Here is a 27,518-nt window from a genome sequence, read left to right on the forward strand (position 1 = left end):
GGGTCTCAGAGCACTTTCACATCCAGATCTGGGGGGCTGGGTGTCTATGCCCCGGGGACTAACCCCCCGCCTCAGCCCTCCATTTGACATCAAGCTTGTCCAACAGGGTTTCCTCACTTCCCCAACCTTGTCCCTGAGGCATGAAGGGCACAGGCCACACTTCATAGCTGGCTGGACACAGGCCCCGTCCAGGCCCCCTCGTACGTGCTGGGTCATCCCTTTGCCCCTCCGAGCCCCTTCTTCCCATCTGAAAAAGTGACATCATTACAGCACCTGTGTCAGAGTCATTGGGAGGGTGTTTTAAGGGGTATTTTGGGGACAAAGATCAAGGAAGGCTCCCTTTCCCTGACAGACTCAAATTAATCACCTTTCTAAAAAAACTCATCAATGAATAAAAACTTGAGAATACTGAGAGAGAGATTCAATTGGAAGGGTTTTTCAGCACAAAGTCCCTTATTTTCTGCTTGAAAATACATTGAGGCGATGATAGCAAATTATTTAAAGTAAAAACTATTGAAAGAACAAGGACAATTGTCAAGAACCATAATGATTTTAGAAACTTAAACTCCTCTCTCGGTCATATCTCAGTTAAGGTGATGTAGAAGACTTGAATTTAAAAAATCAATAAACTTGGGGGTGGGTATAGCTCAGTGGTAGAGCACATACTTATCATGCACAACGTCCTGGGTTTAATCCCCAGCACCTCCACTAAAAAAAATAAATTAAAAAATAAATTAATAAACTTGACTTAAGAGCTATGTTTGAATGAAAAAAAAAAGAAAGGAAGACTACATTGAGGAATAACCTAACATTTACCACACTGGTCTGATGGTGAAATTTCGCTTCTTAACAGCTAAGTCCAAGCAGAGATCCGAGGCCTACTCCTTCTCTGTTCAGGAGGCACAAGTGGGAAGGTTTGTCTGGAGTCAAGCACCTGCACATGTCGTCCACGGTGCCTGCTGAGTCCTCAGGACCTGCCTGGTGCAGGCACGTCGGAGGCACCCAGTCAATGTGTCAAGTGAGTAGCTCCGCTTCTCCTTCAAGGTGGCCAAGGTACATGACTGGCTCTCTCCAGCTGGCTGGAGGCCTTGAGGGCCACCTCCTCTGCTCTCCACCAGAGTCAGAGCGGCCACCAGGAGACAGGCCCGGGGCAGCCCGTGCAGAGGTGGCTCGTGTAAATGAGCCCAGACCTGGCCCCACCCTCTCCCAGGGAGAGGTTCCCCCTGCAGTCTCCCAAAACCCAGCCAGCATGGCCTGAATGTCTGGCACACAGGTTAAGAGATGCCTGGTCCGTACTAAGGGTACTGCAGGGCTGAGGTTACAGGTCACAGCACCGCTGGTGATGGGCTGAAGACTGCGGCCCAGTCTTCTGGCCTTGCCCCCACCCCTCTGCCCCATAGGAGGGCTTTCCCTGCCCCGGCTCCTCTCCAGGCTCCTGGCTCCCCCACCCCCTCACCATACACCCACACCTACACCCACACCCACCACCCCAGACCCACTTCTCCTTTGCAGATGCCCCACCGCCTACACCTTCCTGCCACAGAGTTGCTGGCCCGTGAGCAGGGGGACAGAGAGGCAGTGGGCCACGGCTCCTCAAGACCAGCCGACTCAGGGTTCTGTGTGAGTTCTCGGGTCCCTGGAACCAGAAACCTGGGGGCCAGTCTTGCTCCCCTTACTCCGTAGCATCACCCTCTCCACCTAAACACCTACTAGCTTGTTCCCTCACCCTGGACCATGGCGCCAGCCTCCTTGCTGCTCTGGTGGCCCTGTCCAGTCTCCAACCCCACAGCAGCCTGGGAGAGGGTCCCTTCTAAAGCATAGCTCAGAGAATGTCTCCCCCACTCAGAACCCTCCTTGCCCCAGGCCTGTGGTTGAGGCCTGACCCGGCCCATCTGCAGCCTCAGTCTCCCTCCCTCTGCAGCATCCCCTGAAGCAGTGGCCATGTCTGTCCCCAGAGCAAGCTTCCCCTTTCCCCTCTCCATGCATTTGCCCTTGCCTGTCCTGTCACTCTGCCTGGAAGTTTTCCATCCCCCTTAAGCTGCTAAAGATCTACTCCTGCCCCTAAGCCCCTCTCTGTCCTTCCTCTGTGCACCCCCAACCCTGAGTGCTTATGGGTCTGGCATTGCCCACCCTGAGGCACTAAGCCTGAGCTCCATGCTGAAGCTCTCTGCCAGCTCCCGCCCGCAGGGAGGGGACAGCAGATGCCAAGGAAGATTGAGGGGGCTTGTGTGTCTGTCTGAGAGACCTGGGTGAGAAACAGGTGGGGCTTCCCCAAACATTGAGGAGTAGGGACAGTGCCTCAGTGAGACACAGAGAGGAGCAGGCCAGGACACACACAGCCTTTGGAAAAAGGAATTGGGGTGGGTGGGCTTCCTACTACCTGTTGGGCCTTGGTCTGTCTGTCAGTCTGTCTCTTCGTCTGCTGATCTGAGTCTCCCTCCTGCTTACCCTCTGGAGACCACCCCATCCCCAGCCCTACACCACCTGTGCCCTCCACTCCAGCCAGTGGTTCCTCGCTAACAGGCAGATCTGACTTTGACACTCCCAGTTTAAAGCCCTGCATGGCTCCCCAGTGCCCTTCCGGCCAGTGTCTGGGGTTCTCTCACTCAAGGCCCCAGCCCAGCCCTCTGGTCCCAGCACTCTCTGGCCTTCGTATTTGGCCTCAAGGCCTTTGGTCACACTGGGCACTCCTTTGGCCCTCTCTCCATCTAGTAAACACCTTCTCACCATCTCCTCCAGGAAGCCTTCCTGTCCCCTCCATGGTGATGGCCTGGCCTGATACTGCTGCTGTATGGGAGTCCCCTGGGGCCTGGTACAATATCGGCACTCAGGACTGTGTTTGATGAACTGACCAGCTCTGCCTGAGAAGGGCAGGAGGGCTCCCCAGAAGAGGCAGGTGGGGGGAGATGGCGGGTGGGGATCACCTGGGACAATGGGCTGGCCTTTGGGAGCAGGACAGAGGAGGCCACCCAGAGGTCTGTGTCCTGATTAAGAGGCCCGTCCTTTGCTGCCTGGAGCAGGCCCTGGTCTGAGCTTCAGCCTTGTCCCTGTGCCCAGCAGACGGCCCGCCCAGTGGTTGTCTGGGGGTGATGGTTGACCGGTTGAATGGAGGAACCACAGATAGAAGGTCTGGGGGGCTGAGGCCCTGGCTAAGAGTGGTCCCACCCGGTCACACCCCAATAGTCAGGAGGGCGGGGCCATGGAGTGGGTGGTGGCCCCTCCCTGTTTCCTCCTGGTGGGACAGCAGAGGTCAGACTCAGTCTCAGCCGGGTGTGCAGTGGGAGCATGGGCTTCGGCAGCATGAGGCGAGGGGCGAGGGGTCTGAGGGGCAGGGACGGGCCGGCACCCACGCAGTGCCTGCAGACTCAGTGCTTCGACGTGCTGGTCCGCAACTGCGTGGCCTGCAGTCTCCTCCGGACGCCGGAGCCTAGACCGGGTAAGAGTCGACCGCTGGGACGACTGAGCACAGGGCGGCCCTGGAGAGGGAAGAGGGTCCTGTCACAGAGGCCTCCACCCTGCCAGAGTCTCAGGCATGGCCTCCACCTGCCCCAGGACCTGGGAGGTCACCTGATTAACGGGAGTGTGTGGCCTGGGGATTGGATGGGGACCAGCCAACGCTGCGTGGCCCTCACCGTCCCTTCTCTTCACTCCCCTCCCTCCCCTGTCCTCCCCCCCCCCCCCCCCCCGCCACCGTCGGGCTGTCCCTCCCCTCCCCGGCCCAGCCTCGCCTCCCTCCGACCCTTCCCCTCCCCGTTCGTCCCTCTCTTCTGCCCCCTGCCCTCCCTGTCCGTCGCCTCCAGCAGCCGGCCTGAGCAGCCTGGCGCCCGGGACGGCGCTGCAGCCGCAGGAGTCGGTGGGCCCCGGGGCGGCGACCGAGGTCGAGGCGGAGGCCGCGCTGCCGCTTCCCGCGCTGCTCTTCGGCGCCCCCGCGCTGCTGGGCCTGGCGCTGGCCCTGGTCCTGGTGGGCCTGGTGAGCTGGAGGCACCGAAGGCGGCGGCTCCGCGCCGCGGCTGCTCCGGAGACCCCAGAAGCCCCGGGCGGCGACGGTAAGTTCGGCGTCTAGGGGGACCGAGAGGCACTGCAACGGAGGGGGTCAGGGCGTGTGAGGCTGGGAGCCGTCGGAGGGGAGACGTGGCCCTTGAGGCACACTGCCCTTAGGGGCGTGGGGACCTCTGAAGGGGAGGCAGGGCTCGGGGAGTGACGCAGGCAGAGGGGGCAAAGAGCGCGCTCCTAGGCGCTGAGGCTGAGCCGGGAGGTCGTCCCGCCCGAGACACCGGTCCAGGTGAGGGACACAGCTCTGGCCTCCCAGACCCGTGTGAGGAAGAGATCGGAGGCTGGGGAGCCTGGTGGAGGGAGGGGGTCTGTCCTACCCTCTCTCTGGGACGGCCAGACTGGCTCCCACAGCTCCTCTCCCTTCTGTCAGCACTGCCATTTTACCGGACCTCTCAGAGCTTCCTGTTCTGAGGGCCCATCACGTGCCTCCCAACCCCCCATCCTTGCAGTGGGGCTTCAACTGACTTCTCTCTCATAAGTCAGAAGGTTGTCCCTCCAGGGGGGCTTCCAGAACCGAGATGCGGGAAGTCTGTGACCCAGTCCTGACCCTGCATTCCCCCTAACCAGAGCCCCTGGACAATGTCACCATCCTCTCCCCTGGAACCCTGGATGTCACAGCTCCTATCTGGCTTCCACCCAGTGAAGACCCAGCCACTACCCCACCTTCCCACAGCATCCCTGTGCCAGCCACAGAGCTGGGTTCTACTGAGCTGGTGACCACCAAGACGGCCGGCCCTGAGCAACAGTAGCAGCGGAGGTGGGAAGAACATGGCCCCTGCCTTCCCTGTGGGCCGTCAGCCAGGAGCTTGGAGGTTGGATTCGGTTCTTCACCCCAGCACCCACCTGCCCCTTTTCTGGGAGCCAGGCTGCTCCCGGGCTAACCCTACAGAACCACAGGCACCACAGACCACCGAGTTCAGCCTTCCTGGCATCGTGTGGAATGTTACCATTTGGCTTCAAATCATGCCATCTTTGGCAGCCCTCAAAGGTTGTGGCTGAGCTCTGTGCTTTTGAGTGGCTGGGACACTGAGTAGGAGTTTTTCTTTAAGCATGGGGAAGCCACCATAAGTCAGAATGAATCTAGGAGAAGGATCAAGTGGGAGGATGCTTAATTTGTAACTGGGTGTTGCCTTTCTTTAATACTTGCTCTCAGAGCCATCCCGCTTTGAAACTGATGTAAATTGCAGCAATGAGTAAACAACTGACTGGTTTGCTTTGGGACTTATTACAAGATGATTTTAAGAAATAGCCTGGATTATGCTGATTCTCAGATATCTGTACCCTAAGGTCAACCCTGAGCTTGGCCCAATCTGCTAGGACCTGTGATGCCATTTTCAGCCTGTTGGCAGCTTTCAGAGCTCCAGTGTCACACTTGGGAGGAAGTCTACAGCCTCTGGGGCTGGACTGCAAATTCACACTGAAGGCACAGTGGCAGGCATCTCTGTTGGAGGCCACGTGGAGTCCCAGCTGTCTCCAGGGCACACTATACAAGGGTAGGGCCCAGGATCTCCAGGAGGCTCCTTTGTTCAGAGGCCAGGGCAGGCCTGCGGCCTTGAACCAGCTGGACCTGATGTCCCTTCAGCCCCCTTCTCTCTGGGGCCTGTCATCTTCAAGTGCTTGGATCACTTGGCCATTCTGTGCTGGCCCCTGCAGTCACCTATCATCTCAGTAGAACTGTTCCTCTGACGGTGGTTCCCTTTGCTCTGGGGCCTGGAGCTGAGACCATCTCTTCCACTTCTGGACCACACTGTGCACTCAGTCACCCACCGACTCTCCTGCCAACCCTCCTACTCAGGGTTAGAACCTCCCGACCTGGACTCCACCCCAGTCAGTGTCCTTGGAACTTGTCACAGCTTAGCACCTTTGGAAGGGGCACTGGATTGGGAGTCAGAAGATGGAGTTCTGGTACCATTTGTCCTACTTATAAGTCCTTGACCATGTTCTGTTCCATGCATCAGATGCTTTCTGCCCACCTCTCCTTGACCTACTCATCAGAGCTGCCCAGCAGACACCACCCTTCCTGCCCACCCCTTTCCCAGCTCAAAGACAGTCAGTGGTGAGCAGCATTTGGAGCCCCCAGGACCTGGACACCCACATCTACGTCTCTTCCTCTCCCTCCTGAACCCATCTCAGATACCCCTGCCCAGGCTGCCAGGTGGCTGGGGTGAGGTCAGGGGGCGGCCAGTAGGCAGGAAGATGGGAGGCAGACCCAGAATGGACCCAGCTCTCCACTTCCTTCCATCTCAGGGTGGAGGGAATCTGAGCTGTTCCCGACCACTCCTATCTCCCACCCAACCTTTTGCACTACAGCCAGGGGGTGAGCCCTGGAGGTGAAACAAACCCCCTGGGGCCCAGACATGCAAATCTCTGGCACCACTGTGTCCCCACTCAATCCCTGGTCCAGTCTGTTTCCTTTTCTGAAAAGTGGAGGGTTGGATACAAAGTTCCCCTCCTGGCCTATGGCCCTCAGAGGAGAAAGACTGGAAGGAAACTTAGAGAATCCTCACTCCCCCGCCTCCACTTTACAGATGAGGAAACTGAGGCCCAGAGAGGGCGAAGACTTGGCCTTGTTGTCATCCAGCAAATAGCAGAAGGGAGGTTCCCTGGGGAGGAACCAGGAGCAGAGGCCAGGAGAGAGGTGGACAAGGAGGGGTCAGCCTCCCCTGAAAGAGGTCCCCCCTCCCAGGGGCCTCCAGTCTCCAGCCCTCTGTCCTAATGCTGCTTTCTGAGGAGACTTCAGGAGGTTAGAGCATTTGATGTTCACAACAGGAGGAGGGGCGTGGGTGTCTGTGTTTGCTTTAAAAAATGTTTTTTATTAAAAAAAAATCAAGACATGTGTTTTGTAGACACTTTGCAAAGTTCTGGACAGTAATTCAGGGTGGAGTCTATGGAGAAATGACCCCAAACCCAGCAACACCAGGCCCCTGAGTAGTGGGTTCTCCTACGTTCTATACATGTAAATCCACACCTTGACTGTCATATTTGGTGTTTTCTTTTGTCTTTAAACACTTCACAAAGTTTTCAACATTTGCAAAGATTCCCACTTGAGTGTGTGGTTGTTCTCAGTTTTCACTATTATTGTAACTGAGGCAGTAATGTCTCCTGCTTAAATCTCTGCCTGAGTCTGTTTTCCAGGAAACATTGCAAGCAAAGGCCCTGACCTTTTTTTTTTCAATTGAAATATAGTTGATTTACAATTTTGTGTTAGTTTCTGGTGTACAATATAGTGATTCTGTTATACATAAATACATACATACCTATTCTTTTTAAGATCCTTTTCATTATAGGTTATTACAAGATATTGAATACAGTTCCCTATGCTATATGGTAGGACCTTGTTTATATTACATACAGTAGTTTGTACCTGCTAGTCCCAAACTCCTAATTTATCTCTTACTCCCTTCCCCTTCGGTAACCATAAGTTTGTTTTCTACGTCTGTGAATCTGTTTCTGTTTTGTAAGTAAGTCTGTTTGTATCATTTTTTTAGATTCCACATATAAGTGACATCATATGATGTTTGTCTTTAACTGACTTACTTCACTTAGTATGATAATCTCTAGGTCCATCCATGTTGCTACAAATGGCATCATTTCATTTTTTATGGCTGAGTAGTATTCCTATATATACATATACCAAACTTTTTTATCCAATCATTTAGTTTGCTCCCATGTCTTGGCTATTGTGAACAGTGTTGTTATGAACATTGGGGTGCATGTATCTTTTCAAATTAGAGTTTTTTCTGGATATGTGCCCAGGAGTGGAACTGCTGGATCATATGGTAACTCTACTTTTAGTTTTTTAAGGAACCTTCCTACTGTTTTCCATAGTGGCTGCACCAAATTACATTCCCACCAACAGTGTAGGAGGGCTCCCTTTTCGCCACAGCCTCTCTAGCATTTATTGTTTGTGGGCTTTTTAATGATGGCCATTCTGACCAGTGTAAAGTGATACCTCACTGTAGTTTTGATTTGCATTTCTCTGATAATTAGTGATGTTGAGCATCTTTTCACATGCCTGTTGGCCATCTGTATGTCCTTGTTGGAGAAATGTTTATTTAGGTCTTTTGCCCATTTTTTTGATTGGGTTGTTTATTTTTTTGTTATTGAGTTGTATGAGCTATTTGTATATTCTGAAAATTAAGCCCTTATCAGTTGCATTATTTGCAAGTATTTTCTCCCAGTCTATAGGCTATCTTTTTGCTGTACAAAAGCTTATAAATTTGATTAGGTCCCATTTGTTTATTTTTGCTTTTATTTCTATTGCCGTGGGAGACTGACATAGGAAAACTGCTACAAATTATGTCAGAGAATGTTTTGCCTATGTTCTCTTCTAGGAGATTTATGGTGTCCTGTCTTATGTTTAAGTCTTTAAGCCATTTTGAGTTTATTTCTGTGTATGGTGTGAGGGAGTATTCTAACTTCATTGATTTACATGTGGCTGTCCAGCTTTCCCAACACCATGTGCCTAAGAGATTGCCTTTTCTCCATTGTATATTCTTGCCTCCTTTGTTGAAGATTAATTGACTGTAGGTGTGTGGGTTTATTTTTGGACTCTCTATTCTGTTCCATTGATCCATATGTCTGTTTTTGTGCAAAAACCATGCTGTTTTGATTACTGTAGCTCTGTAGTATTGTCTGAAGTCCAGGAGGGTTATGCCTCCAGCTTTGTTCTTTTTCCTCAGGATTGTTTTGGCAATTCTGGGCCTTTTGTGATTCCATATAAATTTTAGGGTTATTTGTTCTATTCTGTGAAAAATGTCCTGGGTAATTTGATAGGTATTGCATAAAATCTGTAGTTTGCTTTGGGTAGTATGGTCACTTTAATAGTATTAATTTTTCCAATCCAAGAGCATGCAATATCTTTCCATTTCTTTAAATCATCTTCAATTTCTGTTATCAATGCTTTATATTTCTCAGTGTATAAGTTTTTCACCTCCTTGGTCAGGTTTATTACTAAGTTGTTTGTTTGTTTGTTTGTTGATGCGATTTTATTTTATTTTACTTATTTATTTTTTGAGAGTTATGTTTTACCCGGCAGACATTTCTGAGGGCTCAAACCCCTTTGAGCCTGGGATGACAGCCTCTCAGATTGCTCTCTGATGTGATTTTAAAGGGATTTTTTTTTTTACTTTCCTTTTCTGATATTTCATTGTTAGTGTAAAGAAATGCAACAGATTTCTGTATGTTAATCTTGTATCTTGCTACCTTGCTGAATGCATTTATCAGTTCTCATAGTTTTTGTGTGGAGTCTTTAGGATTTTCTATACATAGTATCATGTCATCTGCATACAGTGACAATTTTACCTTTACCTTTCCAATTTGGATCTATTTCACTTCTTTTTCTTGTCTGATTGCTGCGACTAGGACCTCCAATACTATGCTGAACAGAAGTGGTAAGAGTGGGCATCCTTCTCTTGTTCCCGATTTTAGTAGGAAGGCTTTCAACTCTTCACCGTTGAGAATTATGTTGGATGTGAGTTTGTCATAAATAGCTTTTATGATGTTGAGATATGTTCCCTCTATACGCACTTTGGTAAGAGTGTTTATGATGAATGGATGTTGAATTTTATCAAATGCTTTTTCTGCATCTATTGAGATGATGCATCATTGAGTTGAAGGTTTCTGTCCTTCATTTGGTGATGTGGAGTATCATATTGATTGATTTGCATATGTTGAACCATCCTTGAGACCCTGGGATGAGTTCAACTTGATTGTAGTGTGTGATCTTTTTAAGTGTTGTTGGATTCAGTTTGCTAACATTTTGTTGAGAATGTTTGCATCTATATTCATCAAAGATATTGGAAAGGCCCTGATTTTTTTTAAGGCTCCTATTGGTAAAATTGCTTTCCTGAAAATCTGGACCGGTTCATGTCCATAATCAGGGATTATTATATGGCCCATTCTGCAGATAGGAAAGAAGAGGCCCAGAGAGGTAAAGGGATCTGGCCCAAGATACAATAAGCAGTGATGCTCCCTCAAGAGTGGCCAACTCCAGACATTGATCCAGGCTTTACTCCTTGTTTTTTTCACTACTCAAAGATTTTCCTCCCGACTGGTCTCTTTTTGGAGTGAGAGGTATCCAAGATATACTGGAAGAACTACTTGTTGGGATGGGAAGCAAGGGAAGAAGCCCCCCTCCCCATAGCCTGTTTTTGGCTCATTTTTCCTAATAGGGGGTCAGGTTTCCCCCAGATCCCCAGGGCCCTGGCAAGTGGGGGCGGGGCCAGCTGAAGTCTCAGTTCCTCCTGGGCTTCCTGCAGGCACCTTTCACTTCCTGCCTGGTAGCCCCAGCTTCAGGCTCAAGGTGGGGGTGGGGAAGCCCAGCTGGTGAGACCAGGCAGGAAGGACCTGACTCCTAACCTCCCTGTGTCTCAGTGAGGATGGCCGCACACAGCTCTTACCTTTAAAAGCTGCTGGCATCTCTTCAGGCCTGTCTCCCATATTCAAAATGTAGCCTGAGGGCCAACCAGCTGTCCAAGATTAAAGAGATCGTGCAGCAAGTACAGTATCCCCCTCAGGAGTATCTCGACCTCCTCCCTTTCCTGGGATGCAGACACTTTCTGCCCAAAGCCCCCAGCCCTCAGAAATTCCCCCTAGGAAGTGAGTTTCCCAGAGCAGACCTGAGACGTCTCAAGAGTCACCACCCGCATCGATCATTTATTTACTGCCCCATCATCACACCAGATCTTGGTAGGCCTGCTTTGCCTCAGGGCCATTTTGGTCCGTGCCAGGAGGTCAGCCTCAGGCCCTGCCATTAGTTCCTAGTCCAGTGGGAGAGACAGAGTGGGACACAAATGAGGGTGACCAGGGAATGCCCCAAGCAGGAGGGTGACTAATTTAGCTTCCAGGGAGTGCTTTGAAGAGTAGGAGGTTTGCCCTGAGGTCTTCGGAGTTTTCCTTTTGGAATGGAGCAGAGAAAGGGCATTCCTGGCCCTGGGAACTGTGTGCACAGGTGCAGAGAAGAGGGGGCAGGACGTGGGTGCCTGGAAGATTGGGCAACATGCCCCCTGTGTGCCAGGTGAGGCTGTGTCAGAACCCTCCCTGTGGCCATTCCTGCCCCATGGCACACAGGAGCACCCACCTCAGGGAACCTGGTGATCCTCCAGCTCCACTATTTGGTCCCACCCTTCCCTGTCACCTCTGAGAAGCCACCAGACCCCTCTGACCTTCCTCTGGGCACAAGGAGGGTGGGAGCCCACTCCCATGTGCTCTGTTATAGGTGGCTTAGGCCAAATTTTCCCTCACTCAGAACCTAAATCTGACCTCTCTCCAATCTGTGCCTGGGGGTCCTGATCTGGGGGTGGGGAAGGGGGCGGGGCTGCGGAGGTACGGACAACTGCCCAAGGTCACACGGAGAGTCAAGGAGCCAGGAGGACGCAGACGACCATGAGCCGGTCTAATGCTCTTTGCAGGGACTCTGTGGGGCGGGGAAGCTGCCCTGGTGTGAGGCGGGAGGTGTACTCAGGAGTCCAGGGACCGAACGGGCCTCTGAGCATCTCCTCACTCCCCTCAGCTGCAGAGAATCTGAGGACCAGCCCCGGGCGTCCTGCCCGGATCCAGGACGCTGACAGCTACTCAGGGCAGGTGAAAGTCTATCTCGGCAGCTCCTGCGGTCAGGGGGAACTGTGGCACCTCCACTGCCAGCCTACAGGCGCCGGAAGGCGGGTCTCCGGGACGGAGGGGGTGGGGCCAGGGCGAGGGGCGCGGCAAAGGGCGGGGTGAAGGAGAGAGGTGGGGCTCAGGAACCTGAGGCTACAAGGCAGCAGGAAAGGGGCGGGGCCAGGAGCAAGTAGAGGGATGGGTTCAAGGCCCACCCACAACGAAAAAGGGACGCAACAGACGAGCGGCGGCACTAAGAACAACTGTAGACCCTCCAAACTCTGGACCTCACACGGGGTCCCCGTCCTCACGCGCGGCCCGAACCAGGAGGGTTCAAGTGCCAGGCATGGCCCGGACTTTGGGGAGATCTGGCCTTCCCCCCACCGCCCCCACTCTCCGGCTCCGGACTCGGAGCTGACCTCGGAGTTGTGTCGCAAGAACCGGCAGGCTGGCGGGACAGGGCGCGCCTGCCCTGGACGGACCCGCTGTGTGGCCTCCGCCGAGTACTGTCCTCTCTGGGTCTGTTCCCGCGCTACAGTCCTGGTGGGCAGCTCCGGATTTGTACCTTCACTGGGTGCATGAGGAACTGGGAAGGGAAGCTGAGTCCCAGCTCGCAGCCCTACCACTCCTAACCGCCTCTTCCTCACGACCTCAGGAGTCCTAGCGCCCCCTCCCTCCCACAGGCAGCTGGAGCCTGAGTCACGAGCTGCCTCTTAGGGAGACAAAGGAGCTGCGGGCCCTTCCCTCCAGACCCCCCTCCCGGTACTTAGATGGCATCTGCACTAGCAGGGAGCCTATAGTCCCCTAGAATCTCTGCTACTTGGGTAACCCTCCACCATGGAGGAAATGGAAGCGAAATGGGCTTGGAAATGAGGACTTTGAGGCTTGTGGATGGCACCCACGGTGGCAATCACCATCTTAGCACCGCTGTGGTAGGGACTCCCACGAGGCTGCATGTTCCTGGATGTTTCTCAGTCAGAGCTGTGCTGGCTTCTCCCTGCAGCCCTACTAAAAAGGAGCTAGCAGCCCATCTTATGGATGAGAAAACTAAGGCCTAGAAAGGTTGATTGGCCTTTTTAGAGCAGGAATTCCAACCCACATTAGTCTGGCTTCAACATGAAGAATGAGTAGGAGCTCACACTGGGAGGGGCTGGAAAGGCTTTCCTGAAAGAGAGCCCAGCCTGTGGGAAGACCTGGGGGCTCATGGAGGAGTTGGCATGTCAGGCATTAGTCAGGCACTGGGTGTGCTGTCAGTGGGTAGGAACACTTCCCTGGCCTCTAGGCTGGGGTCCTCCAGGTGCTCTCTCTGTACTGAACTGGCCAGAAAGTAGGTTCACAGTGTAGGTTCCTGGCCAGACTCTGGCCCTTCCAGGCTGTGTGCCAATCACAGCAAATCACTTCCCCTCTCTGGGTCTTGGGTTTCTCTCTAGGAGGGCTGGGCAGACTGGTGAGTTACCACCTAAAACACAGACACTGAGGCCCAGGTCAGGCTTCTTAAATGTCCACGACCTCCCAGGACCCTGAGTCTTATCCAGGCACCAGGTGAGGACTCAACAGTGAGGGAAGAACACGTTTGCGTGGGTGCATCCACACCGACACACACATACACACATGCTCACGTGCGGGAAAGGCCCTCACAGTCGCACCAGCCCAGACATGCACACTCACTCACACCGTGAGCACACTCAGACACCGGCACACTCCAGCTGCCGGCTTTTGGAGCTGGGGGTGGGGCAGGTGCCCTTCAGGAGCAGAGACACAGCTCCTCTGCCCGCCCCGTGGGGCTCGCTGCAGATGCCAGGGGTTATTTTAAGCCTGGATCAATAGATGATTTTTGGTGACACAGGCTTGGTGGCGGAGGGCAGTGGAGATGAGGGGCAGGTGCTCTGGTGCCTTGCTATGGAGAGAGACCCCAGAGTCCAGGGAGGGCAGCCTGGGCAAAGGGGTCCCTCCTCAGCTGCACTGCTCCATCTCTAGATCCCCTTACCCAGCACATAGCTTGGCACCTGGGGGGCAATGTCAGCTGAATGGCTGTGGTCTGTCTTTACATTTGCCTTTTCCTGCACCCCTTCCCTCCAAGGCTGTGTGCTCACATGGAGAGGGCACTGAGTGCCTGGCGTGGACCTGCTAGATGTGGGCATCTATGGTTCCTTGCTGACCATTGAACCAGACTGAGATGGGGAGGAAGCCATGGGTGTGGGGAGGAGCTGGAGGTTGGACAATAGGTCAATTCTCCCCAGGTGCAGGATGGACTGGAATATAGCTCCTTTATTGGGTAAATGGAGATATAGATATATATCCTGATTGCAGTCAACTTGGGGTGTAAGTTGAGCAGAACACTCAATGATGCCAGGACAGTGGGAGCAAGAGAAGGGCCCAGGAAGGGGTTGTAACCAAGAGGAGAGCATTGGAAGACTTGTTCTGGGCCCAGTAGGGTCATTCTACCTGGAAAGTGTCCACAGTCCTGGGGGGGTGGCGGGGCTCAGAAACAAGTCTTTTTAAACCTAGTGCCCAGCAATAGGATGAGAAAGAGGGGAGAAGTAGCCACCATTGGAGCCCCAGTAACCTAGAGGGCTGCTTGGCAGAGTATTGTGTGGGCATTGATACAAAGTGGACAGTTTGTGCCATGGATTCCATTTCTAGGGATACCAGCTAAGGAAGCAGAAAAGCATGCACAGAAAATATAGTTACAAAGTTCTAAAGCAGAATAACAAGCTGAAAGTTTGACAGCAAAAAGTAAACTAAAACCCAGTTATAAAACAGTATGAAAATCATCAGTTGTCCTTACTGATGAGATTAAGGCAATTTCATTTTATCCCTTTGCTCATCTATTTTCTTCTCTAAAATTGTAATGAAGTCTTTTAATGGGGTGGGGTCTTCTGGGCTGCATCAGAAGCATGTTTGTGAGGGGGGAGGGTATAGCTCATGTGGTAAAGCACATGCCTAGCATGCCTGAGGTCCTGGGTTCAATCGTCCACTGATAAATAAATAAATAAACCTAACTACTAACTACCTCTTCCCTGAAAAAAAAAAAAGTTTTTTTTTTTAAATTAAAGAAAAAATAATAAGAAGAAGTGTATTTGTGGGTGGAGGAGGGAGGAGCAGATTGTCTTTGGCCAGGGCATGAGGAATCACCTGATGAGGGAGGGTGTTGGGGGGAGGTCACACCCTTCCTGTCAACCCACTAATACCTGAAATTAGTCTGTCAGCCCCTCATCTCATCAACAGAACTTGATCCTCCTTTAAATGTAAATCCTTCTCCCTCTTCCTCCCTCCACCTCCTCCATTTTTATAAGCTGATCCCAGTTGCTGAATGAAGAGAGGATGCAAAAGAGAGCAGGAAGGACCCAAGGAGCCTAAATTCTTCAACTAAAACTGGAGACTAGAGTCACTTCACCTGATTCATTCAGCAGATATGGCCGAGGCCTGTGCTATATGGAAACTCGTGAAATGGCCCCAGGAGCCCTTGCCCCCCCTGGTGCTCCCATCTAGACAGTGGGAGCTTCTATATTGATCTCAGCCTCCTAGAAGGGAAGGATCATGAATCTGCCCTCCAGGAACAGTTTTTGATGTTAAAATGAGAAACTAAGGCAGAGAAAAAGCAAGGCACCCCAGCTCAGTCACATTTCCCAGTTAAATCCAACTTCAAAAACGCAGCTGAATAGTGTTCAGAGTAGGTTCCGTACTTGCCCACCCCTCTTACCCTCCTCCCCTGGGCTTGAGAAAGGAGACAAGGGTCCTGTGGGGGCCCGGGTGAAGGGTACGCCAATGGCTCTGCCCCCAGGTAGGGCTCCCACTGTCCTCATCCAAGGCAGGGGCTAATCCAATCTTCTCCCCTTCACACCTAGGGAGGCAGAGAGATCCCTAGGTGGACAGCACTGACCAGGCCATACCCATAGTCCATAGTTGGGGACTTCCTAGGACCCCCGAGGGGCCTGCAAGAAGTTCTAGGACCAGAGCGCGCGCCCCAGGGTTAGCGCAGCGCCCTAGGCTGTGCGGAGGGGACCCATAACTTGGTCCTCTGCAGCGGTTCTGCTGGGGGTTTCCTTCCTATTTGACATGCGAAAAATCGAGGCGCAGACAGGGGAACGGCCCTTACTCATGTCACACCTCTGTCTCGATCAGAACTGACGGAGGGGACGGGGGGGGGGGGGAGGCGACAACGACGCTCCGGGGCTGCTCGATCCCTTCAGTCCCCGCACCTGTAAAACAGAAGGGCTCCCGCCGCGGGCCTAATGTCCGAAGTAACAGTCCCGAGGGTGGTGAGCTGAACCCCCTGGAGCTCCAGTTCTGAGGAATGCTTAGGGCAGGCCTTCGGGGAGGGTCCCCGGTGGGGCGCCCCGGCTATGCGGGCCCTGCCGCGCTCCCTCCCCTCGCCGCGGCCGCGCTCCTCCCCCGGCTCTGCCTCCCTCCCGCCTGCCCTCCTTCCCCCGCTCTCCCTCCCCCGCCAGCCCGAGCCCGCGCGGAGCCGGAGCCGCAGCCAGAGCGCGGGTAGCGCGGAGCGGGCGACGGGAAGGCATTGGTATCCAGTGGTCCGCGGCCCCCGCTAGGCCCGGGACCCCGACACCCACCCGGCCGGGAAGAGGCCGGGACCGCGCGCAGACGAGGACCCGCCGCCCGGCCCGGGGGAAGTCCCAGGGCGCGTACTGGCCGGCTCTGGTCCGAGGTGAGCCCGGGAGGGGGACGCGCCCACCGGAGGCGCGGCCCCGCGAGCTCCTGACCAAACCCACCCGGGTCTCGGGTCCTCTCTGGAGGCTGACGGCCGAAGAGGTGTCCTCCAGGAGCCAGCTCCAGGGCGGCGGGGCGGGCGCAATCCCTGCGGTCGCGGAGGATCCGGCCAGTAGCGGGGCGGGAGGGAGCCGTGGCGCGCCGCCATGCGCCGGGCGCTGTAGCCGAAGGCGCCGGCCCGATGGAGCGGGCCCGGGCGCGGGGGCTGCGTGGCGGCCGCGGCCCGCCGGGGCTCGGACTCGCGCTCGGGCTGGCGCTGCTGCTGGCGCGGCCGCCGTCGGGCCGCGCGGGGGCCCCCGAGGCGCAGGAGCCGGAGGCGCCCGGCACGTCGGCCCCGGCCGGGGGAGACCGCTGCCGCGGCTACTACGACGTGATGGGTCAGTGGGACCCGCCCTTCAACTGCAGCTCGGGCGCCTACAACTTCTGCTGCGGCACGTGCGGCTACCGCTTCTGCTGCCACGACGGGCCGCGGCGCCTCGACCAGAGCCGCTGCTCCAACTACGACACGCCAGCCTGGGTGCAGACGGGCCGGCCGCCCGCGCGTGCCCGCGACGCCGCCGCGCCTCGGGACCCTGCCCGCGAGCGCAGCCACACGGCCGTCTACGCGGTTTGCGGCGTCGCCGCCCTGCTCGTGCTGGCCGGCATCGGGGCGCGCCTGGGCCTGGAGAGGGCACACAGCCCGCGCGCGCGGCGCACGGTGACCAGGTGAGCGCGCGCCGGCCGCCGCCGGGGCCGGGGATGCCCGCCCGACCCCCTGACGGCCCGCCTGCTCGGTGGGCGCCCCCTCGCGACCCTTCACCCTTCCGGACCTCCTTGAAACTCGGGTCCTCTCAGCAGCCCCCTCCTCCTGGGTTTTCCTCCTAGCCTCTGTCTCCAGGTCTGCCTTCCTTCCACCCCCACTTCACGGAGGGAGACAGCTGATACTGCTGTCTCTCCTTGACCTTCTGGCGGGAGCTGGGTGCTGGGCCGCCTTCCCCCGTGGCTCCCGCCTCCTTCGGAGGGGGCGGGGAGGGCAGGTCACCCAACAGAGGGCACAAGGTTCTCGCCCAAGGGAAAGGACCTGAGGCCCGAGCTGGACTAGCACGGGGTGGGGGGCGTGGGTTGATGTACGTCTTAGGTCCCTAGGGAAGGGAAGGGACATTTTTAGTAGCTCTCTTGGCCCCCTCCCCTCCTGCTTCTATCCCACACTTTTCCCTCCCTCCTTCCCCCTCTTCCCCCCACCCCAGCTCTGACTCAGGCCTGACCTTATTTCCCTAGAATTTTCAGAAGGCCTCCCCTACTCACCCCACTCAGTGCCCTCAGGTGAGGGTCAGTGTCTCCCTCTGTGTAGAAAGAGACCTGAAGTGTGTAGGAGGGGAACAGATTCATTGTCGCTGAGGCCAAGATAGGTGCTAGCTGAGTTCTGAGTTTCATGTGAAGTGGGTTCCTCAGCTGGGATAGGGACTCTGGGGTTTTGTGTCCTGACCCTGGAACCCTCACCCACACCCTGACACTCACACTCACATGCCCCCAGCCACCCCCATGCCCTGAGGCCTGCGCCCTCCTCACTCACTCACCCAGGACCCTGCTCCTTTGGGTGTGCGGGCTGCCGATGTGGTGTGCGACAGGCTGGTATTTAGAAATGACAGTGAAGAGAAGCCCAGGCCTGGGGTGGGCTGGGTGTGGATGCAGCCCTACTCCTAGACCTCAGGGGCAGGAGGGCTTCCTTGGCACCCTGCAGCACCGATTGTCCCCCAGACCACTTAGTCCATCCCCTCCAAGACAGCTGTGGGGCAGAACTGGGGCTGGAACCCTGACCTCAGCTACTGTGCTGCATCCGCGACGTGGTGGCTCTCCCCTTGGGTCCTGGATGCTGCAGGATCAGGGCCCGGGCCTCCTGAGCTCCGAGCCTCACACTGGGTGAGGGGGAGAGGACAGGGCATGTCCTTGGGTAGAGTGGGGCAGCAGGATCTGAGGGCCATGATGGTGTAGTAGAGGGTGGCTGGGGCAGCCTGATGACACTTTCACCTGGAACCCACTTCATCCCCAGGGGACTGGGAATCCGGTCTAGTCATGCTCCAGGAAGAGCTGGGCCACCCTAATGTGCTGTGTGGCCTGGGCCAGTGCCTTCCTGTCTCTGGGCTTTAGGTTCCCATGTGCCCTGACTCCTGTTTCTTATCTGGGGAGACCTGGAACCTAACTTGAACTCATGTGTGGGTGTGTTCTGCACTCCTGCCCTCCCCTCAAGTCTCACCCTTAATTCTGCTGGGTTGAGGTTGATGGTCAGGGAAGGCTTCTCAGAGGGCTTGATGGGGAGTTGGAGTCTGTCTTTGGAGAAAGTTTGTGCAAAGGCTCAAAGGCATGAAAATCGCTCAGGTGTTTGGGAGAGCTGGTTGGTGGGTGCTTGCTCAGGGATGAGATCACAAGGGTGGGCAGCCAAGGAGTGGGCAGGGCATGAAGGTCAGGTCGGCTCAGGCAGGTGCTCGGAGACTTTCAGACCCTGCTACACTGCAGCCAAACTGCGCCCACTCCAGATGTCCCACCTCCAGTGTGCCTCCTTCCTCATGAATCAGTCATTTGAGGCTCCAGCTCCAGGAGAGTCAGACGAAGCTAGGAGAAAATCATGGGTTCTGGGTTCTGAAGGCAGCTGGGCTGAAGGCTGCGTCTGGCTCTCTGTGGGGAAGGCTCCGTCAGATTCTGTCACAGCTGGTTGGGGGCTGGGTGTCCTGGTACCCACAGAGGCGGCTGCCCAAGGTCACATAGCCTTTGGTGCGGGGCTGCCACCACCACTGCAAGAGCTCCTGGCTCCTCCCTGCCCTCGTTTTTCCCTTCTCTGTGCTGGTGCTGGCAGCTTTGTCTCAGAATCCAGCAGAAGCCCCTGCTGTAGAGGTGGGAGTTAGGTAGGCAGGTAAAAAAGGCTTCCTGGTAGAGGAAGGAGTCTGGTGGGGTTTAAAGAATGAATAGGAGTTTTACAGGAGGAGATGGAGGAAAATAATTGATGCCAGAGGGAGCAGCAAAGTCCAGGGTCCTGATGCACCCAGAGCTTGTGTTGAGAGAGGAGGGTTAACATGGAGGGTCTTGAGGAGTGGACTCCAGAAAGAGGAAGGGAGCCCCTGGAAAAAAAGGTGGACCTGGTTACAAGTGACCCTATTCGTTCCCCTACCTGCTCTGAGAATCGGCCCTATTGGGGCAACAGGTTGTGCCTGGGAGGGGAAACTACATTTGTGAGGTCAACCACAGGGGAGAAGGGAGGCCAGAAAGGTTGAAAGAGCGGCTCAGGGCCACACAGTGAGAAGTGATAGCTGGGGCAGGCCTCGGATAGACCGGAGCTGGTGGAGGGGGAACAGGAGGCTGGGAGGGCTGCTTGTCACCACTCTTTCCCCACAGGACACTTACAGAACTTCTGAAGCAACCTGGCCCCCTGGAGCCACTGCCTCCACCGCTGGGCCCACCCCTGGGTAGCTGTGTCCAGGTGCAGATGGGTGATGGCCTCCCTCGGGGCTCCCACCACAACAGCACCGGTGAGGAGGCTGGTGGGTGGGCCTTTGCTGATCTGCAGCGCACAGCCTCCCTTGTCTGAGGTGCGCCTGGGAGCAGGGGAAGGGTGTGCTGAGGCTGTGAGCTGTTTCTCAAATAGAAGTGAGCTGCTTGCCTCTGCAGGTGTGTGAGTGGGGGTGGCCAGCTCCTCTTGGTTGACAGGGTCCCTTGAGGGGTCCTGCAGCCTCCAGCCTCAGGGGCTCTGTGAGGAAGGTTCCAGATTCAAGGGTCCCCAGCTCAGACTCGAGTCTGCCTGGCCAGAGTCTGTGGCCTCCTGTAGGGCTTTTCCTTCAGGCTGGTGCCTTCCTTTTTGACTCCTGCTGACGAGGCAAGGTTGACAGCACCTCCCCTCCCCCCAGTATGGGTTCTAATCCTCAAACATTCTTCCCATTTCAGGGAGAAGCAGGTCCTGGGCCTCGGTGCCCGGCTTAAACTGAACAGGCTGGCAGGTCATGCATTAGGTTAGACCCACTCAGGGCTGCTGCTATTCATGTTATTCTGAGCCAAGTCCTGTTCCAGATACTGGAGAGTCTGTCTTCATGAGACAGATTCTGCTCTCAGCCTCGTAGGAGTAAGTTCATAAGCCATCCTACAAGTTCTCATAGAATTGCAATTGGGGAGTGAGCAGCAGAGAGGTGGTAGAGCAGGTGCAGGGTGGCCTCTTGTCAGGGGGCCGAGTCTCATCTCTTCCCTCCTCACCTCCAGGCAAGAAACGGCCCAACAACGTGCCCCTGGGTTCGGCGACACTGGGACCCCAGTGCGCCCCACGGTTGCAGGGCGGCGGTAGCATGACGCTGCAGACAGACTACGCCAAGTACGCCACTCTCAAGGCAGCCGCGCTCAAGGCCACAGGTGAGTGTCCTGGTTTGTACCGGGAGTGCAGGGCCCACTACACTTCGGGTGTCCACGCTCCTAGATAGCAGTGCTCGAGGGTCCCAGGTCTAAAGTTCGCAGCGCTCCAGCCAGCTTCTGCATCGCGCCTGCGCCAATCGGCTCCCACGCCTCGGCCGTTCGACATCCCCTGATCAGGCCATCAGGCTGGGATTCTATCCTCAAATCCAGAGCCCGGGGCGTTAGAAACCGCGTGAGCAGTGGCCTGTCCGCCCCCCCAGCCCCTCCTCCGTGGGGCTGAGGGCCCCCCTGCGGCCTGTCCCCGCCCAGTCCCGCCCCAGAGGCGCTGAGGCCCCGCCACGGGGCCTGACCCCGCCCCCGACACACCGACACCTGTCCCCGCAGAGGCCTCCCCTCAGGACTTCTACCAGCGTTTTCCCGCGACGGAACCTGACCCGCTGACCCGCCCGGCGCGGGCCCGGCGGTCCCCCGAGGACTTGCCCGCGCTGCTCGACACCTGCCCCTGGGCTCCACCGGGCTACGCGCCCCCCGCCGGCCCCACCCCATCGGGCCACTACAAAGCCTGGACAGCTGGCCGCCCGGCCCGGCCCGTCCCCCGCGGCCACCTGGCGGCTCACGCCTCCCCCGCGCCCCGGCGGCCGGGCCAGGCGCCCCGGCGCCAGTTCAGCGTGGAGAAGCTGCCCGAGGCCTTCAGCTCGCAGACCCCCGGCCTTTATGGCAACGCCAGCCGCGGACCCAGGCACTTGAGCACCAACAGCAAAGCCGAGGTCACCGTGTGAGGACAGGGCCGCTGGTTCTCCAGAGACAATGCATTGCGGGGAGCCCTGTTTCCCCCTGGGGTTTGTCAGCGATTGGTGTGGGGGCCCAGGCCACAGAAAGGAGGGGTGCTGTGGGAGGCCAGCCCTTCTGCCTGCCCAAACTGGACTGGGAGCCTGCAGGGCTAAGAAGAGGCCTCCCGGGTAAGGCCTGTGGTTCTGTCCTGGGGGCTCTAGGGCCCGGTTTCCTTGTGTAAATAAACCCTTATCCGTGGCTCCCATCCCTGAGAATAAAGGAGTCCCAGCATGGCTCTGAAAGGCGCTGATGGAAAGAGGCTTTGGTCATTGACTAGACAGACGGCAGTACCAGCAGAGGGCACAGCGTGTGCAAGAGCAGAGGGCTGCTCCCAAAAGCTGGCGGGCAAGTGTTCTGGGAGCCAGGGAGAAGTGGCTGGAGAGGGTGGTCAGGGCTGAATGCCAGGCTTAATGTCCACACCAGTAGGAGCCATGGGAGAGAGGGCAGTTAGGCCCCAGCCATCTTGAGGCTAATTAAGTACAGGAGAGAGGGCTGCTGGGTCCCTGAGGGTCCATGTCCCTTACCAGTGCTGAGCCCCTCTAGCCGGTCACCCACTCTCCAGCTTGAGGTGGTTGAGCCTGGCTGATCCTGACACTGTCTGGCCCTGGGCCGGCCCCTGGCCTGCAGGCCACTTGGCTAGCTTGGCCCAGGGCCACCCTCCTGATGGATGTGGGCAGTGGGCCGGATGGACAGCTGGTGCTCGGGATGGGGGAGCCTCCTCCCAGTAGCTACTCTAGGGGAAATGAGTATAGGGATGCTGGACCCAGAGCCTTGGCAGTGCCCCCACTGGGGTGCTCACCCCACAAATGCTTGGCATTGCCAGCTCTCCTTTCTGCCAGGCAGGCTCCTAGCACCTGGCAGTGGCCCAGGGCATTGGCAACAGCCTACGTGCCTCAAGTTTCTGTGCACCAGACACTGCTGGGGAGGTCGAGGGCTGGGTTATGCCCTCATTGTGTGACCTCAACAAAGCCACCCAGTTGGGCCTATCTCCCTCCTGTGAAACCTAGGCACGGTATGTATACTGGTTCAATACCAGTGGCCACCATTTGCTGCTGTTTCTTCCACTTAATCCTCACTGAAGTCCCATGGGTGTGTGGCTTTACAGATGAGGAAACTGAGGTCTTGAGACCTAAGTATCTTGCCAAGGTCACCCAGCTGACTCCAATTTAGGACTCTTCCATATTCCACTGCCATAGTGAATCTGGTGGTGAAATGGCAGCCGCGGGCAGTCTCGGGGAGGAGGGAAGGTTATGAACATGTCTGTTGACAGGGAGGAGCCCCTGCTTCCCAGGGCACAGGCAGTCTGACTGCCCTCCTGCTGGCTGGGCTGCCCTGAGGGTCCCCAAACCCACCAGCTCTTCACTGGTATGAGGGTCCACCTTGCTGTTTCTTATGGCTATTGAGAAAACCAAGGCCCAGAAACCCCAGGACAGAACAGAGCCCAGAGCTCACGGCCATGCCTGCAGTGAGGACCCCCATGGCTTCCAGGGGAGAAGGCCCTCACACCTTCAACCCAGGATGGGGGTGGGTGCCCCTGGGACTATTCTGCAGCTGTACAGAGCTGGGGGAGGAGGGTGGGTGCTGAGTCATGGATCCTGCAGAGACTCACAAAAGGATTGGGTTCCTGGGCACACATCAGCTACCCACAGCCACCCACCCTGGTGACACAGGCCCTGGCTGGGCTGTGCTGGGAGGTAGATGTGACCTCTTTGCTCATTCTGAGTCCCAGGGGCCCTGGATCTCCATCCCAGGGGGCCAGGCTGAGGCCACAGGTATGGCCTCCACTGGGAATGCTGCCATAATAAGTGGACAGGCACCAGCTACAGCTGCAACCCGCACTTCCCCCCGGGCTGCTCCGGCCTTGGGACAGCGTAGCCTGCTGTGAATGCCCTTCAGAGAAGGGAGTGGTGGCTCAGAGAGCTGAAGGTCCTTGGCCCATTTCTCAGCCGGGCCAGATCACGGACCACATGCACTTCAGCCCCCAAGCTCATCCCCACGTGGTACTCCTGACCCCACCTCCCCACAGGGTCCAGCACTCTCCCATCCCAGCACTCCTGGTGGTCTGGTTCCTCACTAGCCTCACAAGGCCCTCACCATAAACTGGCATTTTATGCATGTTGTATCATTCAAACTGGCCAACAGGCCTACAGGGACTTGGTCAAAGGCAGGGGCTGTCAGCCCCATTCTGCACACAAGGAAGTGGAGGCTGAGGGGCTGCCCTCTCCCTATCCCCTACGGGGCCCAGCTGGGAAGTACAGGAGCTGGACTTGGATGTGACTTGCAGGCCACATCCTCAGTTTCAATGCCTCCAGGGAGATGGGGAAACGAAGGTGTGGCCCTCCCAGTAGGGGAGAGGTCTCTCTCTAAAGGGTGAACACAGAAGGGCTTAGCACCCCAAATCTCAAAGAACTGCTGCTGTCTGCTCAACAGTCAGCTCTATGTCCTGCATACAGTGACCTCTGACCCCAGCAACACCACCAACACCCCCTTTATCCTAGGCCCATCCCAGCCCTGGAGTGTTAGCCAAACAGCTGGCATTGGAAGGAAGGAACCAGGTGCGTGGGCAGGCAAGGAGGGTCCAGCGGAGTGAAGCCTCCCAGGGGCCTCTCAGCAGAGGGAGGAGCTGTCCTCAGTCCCTGACCCACTGGAGGCCAAGGCATGCAGCCACCTGGCTAGTCACCACAGCGGTCACGCCACAGACCCGCACACACCTCACGCTGGGTGGTACCAATCTGTGTTTATTGAATAACCTACATCCAGGACACAGTGAATGATTCCACATCAAGGAAGCCATAGGTGTATCCCCCTTTTTAGTGAAAAAAACAAAACAAAACCCTCCCACCCCTAAACAATAAGGAGAAAAGGCACAGTATGTACACGTGACACAAAGGCTGGCTCGCCCAGCGGGCAAGGGCCATAAATGACAGTTGTGGGGGGGAGGGCCAAGCCAACTGTTCCAGCTTACACTCAGCATCAGGGGAGCCCCTGTTGTGTGGACCCCCAGTCTGGGCTGGGGCCCTGGCCCACTTCCTATCCCAAGCAGCCTGAGGGGCTGAGAAGCACAGGGAGGGAGGGAAGACAGCCCCTCTTAGCCTCTCAGCAGGCTCCGGGGCTCAGGCAGTCCTCATGCCCTAGGAGAAATGGCCTCGGGGAGGCACCAAGCCAGGGGACCCAGAAAAGTGGGACACTTTCCTTTCCAGGACCCTCTTCTAGGCAGGGGGCTTCATTCCTAGTGCCAACCTTGGGCAATACTGTGCCCACCACCAAAAGGGACTTGTCCCTGGGGAGGGGTTGGGGGCTGGTCCCTGCCATCCTGGCTTCTTTTCAGGTCAAGAATTAGGGGTAAAAACGGACTATGGAGGTAGGAGTTGGGGTGGGAGTGGGCTGAGGACCCATACTGAAGGCCCCTGGTCCCCAGTCCCAATGGGTGGGTTCATCTCTCTCAGCCCCCTGGGCCTACCCCGAGCTTGGGCTGACATCCCAGGGGGCAGGGGAGTGGGAAGAACAGGACAATTAAATAAGATACCGTTTATTTTTTAAAAAATTAAAAAATAATGCCGACATTATTTCATCCATCCCCAGGCCTGCCCCCTGCCTCCCACCCGCCTCCCCAGGGCTGGGCTCCCTCCTTCCCTGGCTGTCCTGTACAATAAAGAGAAAACAATGAACTGGCTTTGTCAGGCACAGGGGAGGGGGACAGAGACTCGCGGAGAGAAATAAAGATGCCACAGCAGCTTAGCCCTGCACCACGGCAACCCCAAGCACACTGATATAAAAACATTCGTATAAAAAGGGGGGCATGCTGGGCACAGTGCCAAGAGTGAAGCACTGGTGCCCAGAGACCTATGTTCCCCAGAGGGAAAGCCTGATAAAAAACAAGGAAGCAGGAAAGGGGGGAGAGAAGTTCAGCGGAGAGAGCGTCTTGGGAGGACTGGAGGTGGGGCTGAGCAGCTTGGGAGCTCCCCCTGCTGCTTTAAGTCAGGGCACCCCCAATTCTTGCCCTGCCCTGTCTTTCCTCAGGCCCACTGGGCCCTGGATGTGGGCATCTGCCCACAGTAGCTTTAAGGGGCTCTTTCCAGGGGCCCACTAGCCTGAGGTGGTCCAAAAACCTCGGCAGGCGACAGCTCAGAAGACAAGGCTCATCTCATAGCTCCCAGAGGGAGGAGGGAGAGAGACCAAGAGACAGAGGGAGGAGGGAGAGAGACCGAGAGACAGAGGAAGGAGGGAGAGAGACCAAGAGACAGAGGGAGGAGGGAGAGAGACCGAGAGATAGAGGGAGGAGGGAGAGAGACCAAGAAACAGAGGGAGGAGGGAGAGAGACCGAGAGACAGAGGGAGGAGGGAGAGACACAGAGAGGCAGAGGGAGGTGGCGGGCCTGGGTGGTCAGGAGGCGGCGATGGCAGTGCCACCACCCAGCTTGACAATCATCTGCTGGCAGTCGTTGCACGAACGCCGGTCGCCCACCTTCTCCAGCGTGCGGGCGGCCTCGGCCAGCAGCACTGCCCGCTGGCCCGGGGAGGAGAGGAAGGAGAGGGGAAGGTGGCGGCAGGCCAGCAGGATGGCGGTGGCCCGCTCTCGCTGGCCGGGCCAGGCGTCCACCTCTCCTGTGGGAGCAAAGAGACATATGTAGGAACTACTTGCTGAGCGCTCGCGATGATGCAGGCGCTGTTCCCAGGCTCGGTGGGAATTTATTTAATCCTCACACCCACTCAAGGGAGGTTCTGGTGCTCTCCCTGTTCACAGCCGAGCTGCTTTGGACCTGGCGGGCACCACAAGGCTATTGCTCTGTGGTGGGGCTGAGACGCAATCCATGCAGTGGGGCTCCGGGGCCCCTGGTTCCTTCAGACTCCAGCACTGCGACATCCCCACCCTCCCCTCCCCACTCTGAGGCGGGACCCACCAAAACCCGACCAACACCACCCCCGCCCCACAGCACCTTCATGCCCCCCCCCCACCCCGCCCCCAGCAACCCACCAAATCAAGCCTAGGTTGCTTTCATTCTCACACCACTTCTGAGAACACTGCAGATGTCAAATAAGTGCTGGGCTGGGCTTCTCCCCTCCTTTCCTCCCCCTCTGACCCCTCCCCAGGCAGGGCCCACCCAGGCCTCCAAGCAGGGTGCCGCAGCTGGGTGCTGGCGGGCTCACCGTGCTTGGTGTTCGGAGCCGTGCGCCTTCGCAGGCTGTGCTCCAGCAGCTGGTGGGTGCGGGTGGGGCTGGCTCCTGCCATCAGGCGCACAGTGGCTTCATGCAGGAACACCTGGGGGGACACATGGTTGAGCCTGGGTCCTGACCCATCTGTGCCCGTCGGTACCTCTCCCTGTAGCATCTCGTGTGCTACCCAACAACACCCTTTCTCCTCCCACCACACCCTGCCCTACTTGCCCTAAAAGCAACCTCTGTTGTCCTCACTCTGAACCCCGACACAGCACAGGCCAGCTGGTGGGGCAGGAGGGAGACAGCGAGCTGAGAAAGAGGCTAAGGGCTGCTTCCTCTACGGGTGACCGACGCGCCCTCTGGGGTTAGAAGACAAGTAGCCTGGGTGTGAAAATAGGACAGAGGTGATGCGGGGACAGGCGGGGACGGGGGACAGCTGGGCTGGCACAACGGAGGTGCAGGGTCCTATTCCCTTCTGTTTCTTCAGAAAGGAATAGAGTCCAGGTTCCCAGGTGAAAGTCTACAGCTCTGCTGTACACGAGTCACTGGGGATGGGAGGGCCAGGCTGAGGTCTCTAATTTCTTAAAATCTCAAGGTTCCTTTATATCATAACATCTCAGTGTGTGAGGAGGGTCTTGAGTGCCACCCTGGAAGGCAACAGGGGAGGCAGTGAAGGGGTAGCAGCAGGGGAGAGGCAGACGGAAGTGTTTCCGGAGGAGGCTGCGTCCGCAGCAGACTAGCGGGCCCGAGCCCGAGGCCTGCTTCCTCTTTCCCCTGGTAAGC

General features: G+C 56.6%; 3 protein-coding genes across 5 annotated transcripts in view; 2 read left to right on the forward strand and 1 right to left on the reverse strand.

Moving 5' to 3' along the window:
• The first annotated feature begins 2,934 nt into the window (after nucleotides 1-2,934).
• On the forward strand, nucleotides 2,935-6,887 carry TNFRSF13C (TNF receptor superfamily member 13C). Of its 3 annotated transcripts, none has more exons than XM_064491402.1 (3): nucleotides 2,935-3,436; nucleotides 3,723-4,046; nucleotides 4,621-6,887. In XM_064491402.1, the coding sequence occupies exons 1-3, from the start codon at nucleotides 3,286-3,288 to the stop codon at nucleotides 4,800-4,802; spliced, it is 657 nt and encodes a 218-aa protein (XP_064347472.1). In that variant the 5' UTR covers nucleotides 2,935-3,285; the 3' UTR covers nucleotides 4,803-6,887. The 3 variants fall into 3 exon arrangements, with proteins under 3 accessions (XP_064347472.1, XP_031319210.1, XP_010981797.2); XM_031463350.2 differs by having other exon boundaries at nucleotides 2,936-3,436; nucleotides 3,801-4,046; XM_010983495.3 differs by having other exon boundaries at nucleotides 2,937-3,436; nucleotides 3,804-4,046.
• Nucleotides 6,888-11,368: 4,481 nt separating this feature from the next.
• Nucleotides 11,369-25,672, forward strand: SHISA8 (shisa family member 8). Its single transcript, XM_031463349.2, has 4 exons — nucleotides 11,369-17,085; nucleotides 19,747-19,880; nucleotides 20,602-20,748; nucleotides 21,133-25,672. Exons 1-4 carry the CDS (start codon nucleotides 16,562-16,564, stop codon nucleotides 21,525-21,527), a joined length of 1,200 nt encoding a protein of 399 aa, XP_031319209.2. The 5' UTR covers nucleotides 11,369-16,561; the 3' UTR covers nucleotides 21,528-25,672.
• The window catches only part of SREBF2 (sterol regulatory element binding transcription factor 2), a 54,541-nt gene continuing 51,320 nt past the window's right edge, over nucleotides 24,298-27,518 (reverse strand). The window contains exons 18-19 of the mRNA XM_031463348.2: nucleotides 26,727-26,838; nucleotides 24,298-26,183 (exon numbers count right to left, since the gene is read on the reverse strand). Coding sequence (XP_031319208.2) covers nucleotides 25,963-26,183; nucleotides 26,727-26,838 — 333 coding nt within the window. The 3' untranslated portion in view covers nucleotides 24,298-25,962. The remainder of the gene's footprint in view (nucleotides 26,184-26,726; nucleotides 26,839-27,518) is intronic.

This window comes from Camelus dromedarius, chromosome 11, assembly GCF_036321535.1.
Source record: "Camelus dromedarius isolate mCamDro1 chromosome 11, mCamDro1.pat, whole genome shotgun sequence".
Lineage (NCBI taxonomy): Eukaryota > Metazoa > Chordata > Mammalia > Artiodactyla > Camelidae > Camelus > Camelus dromedarius.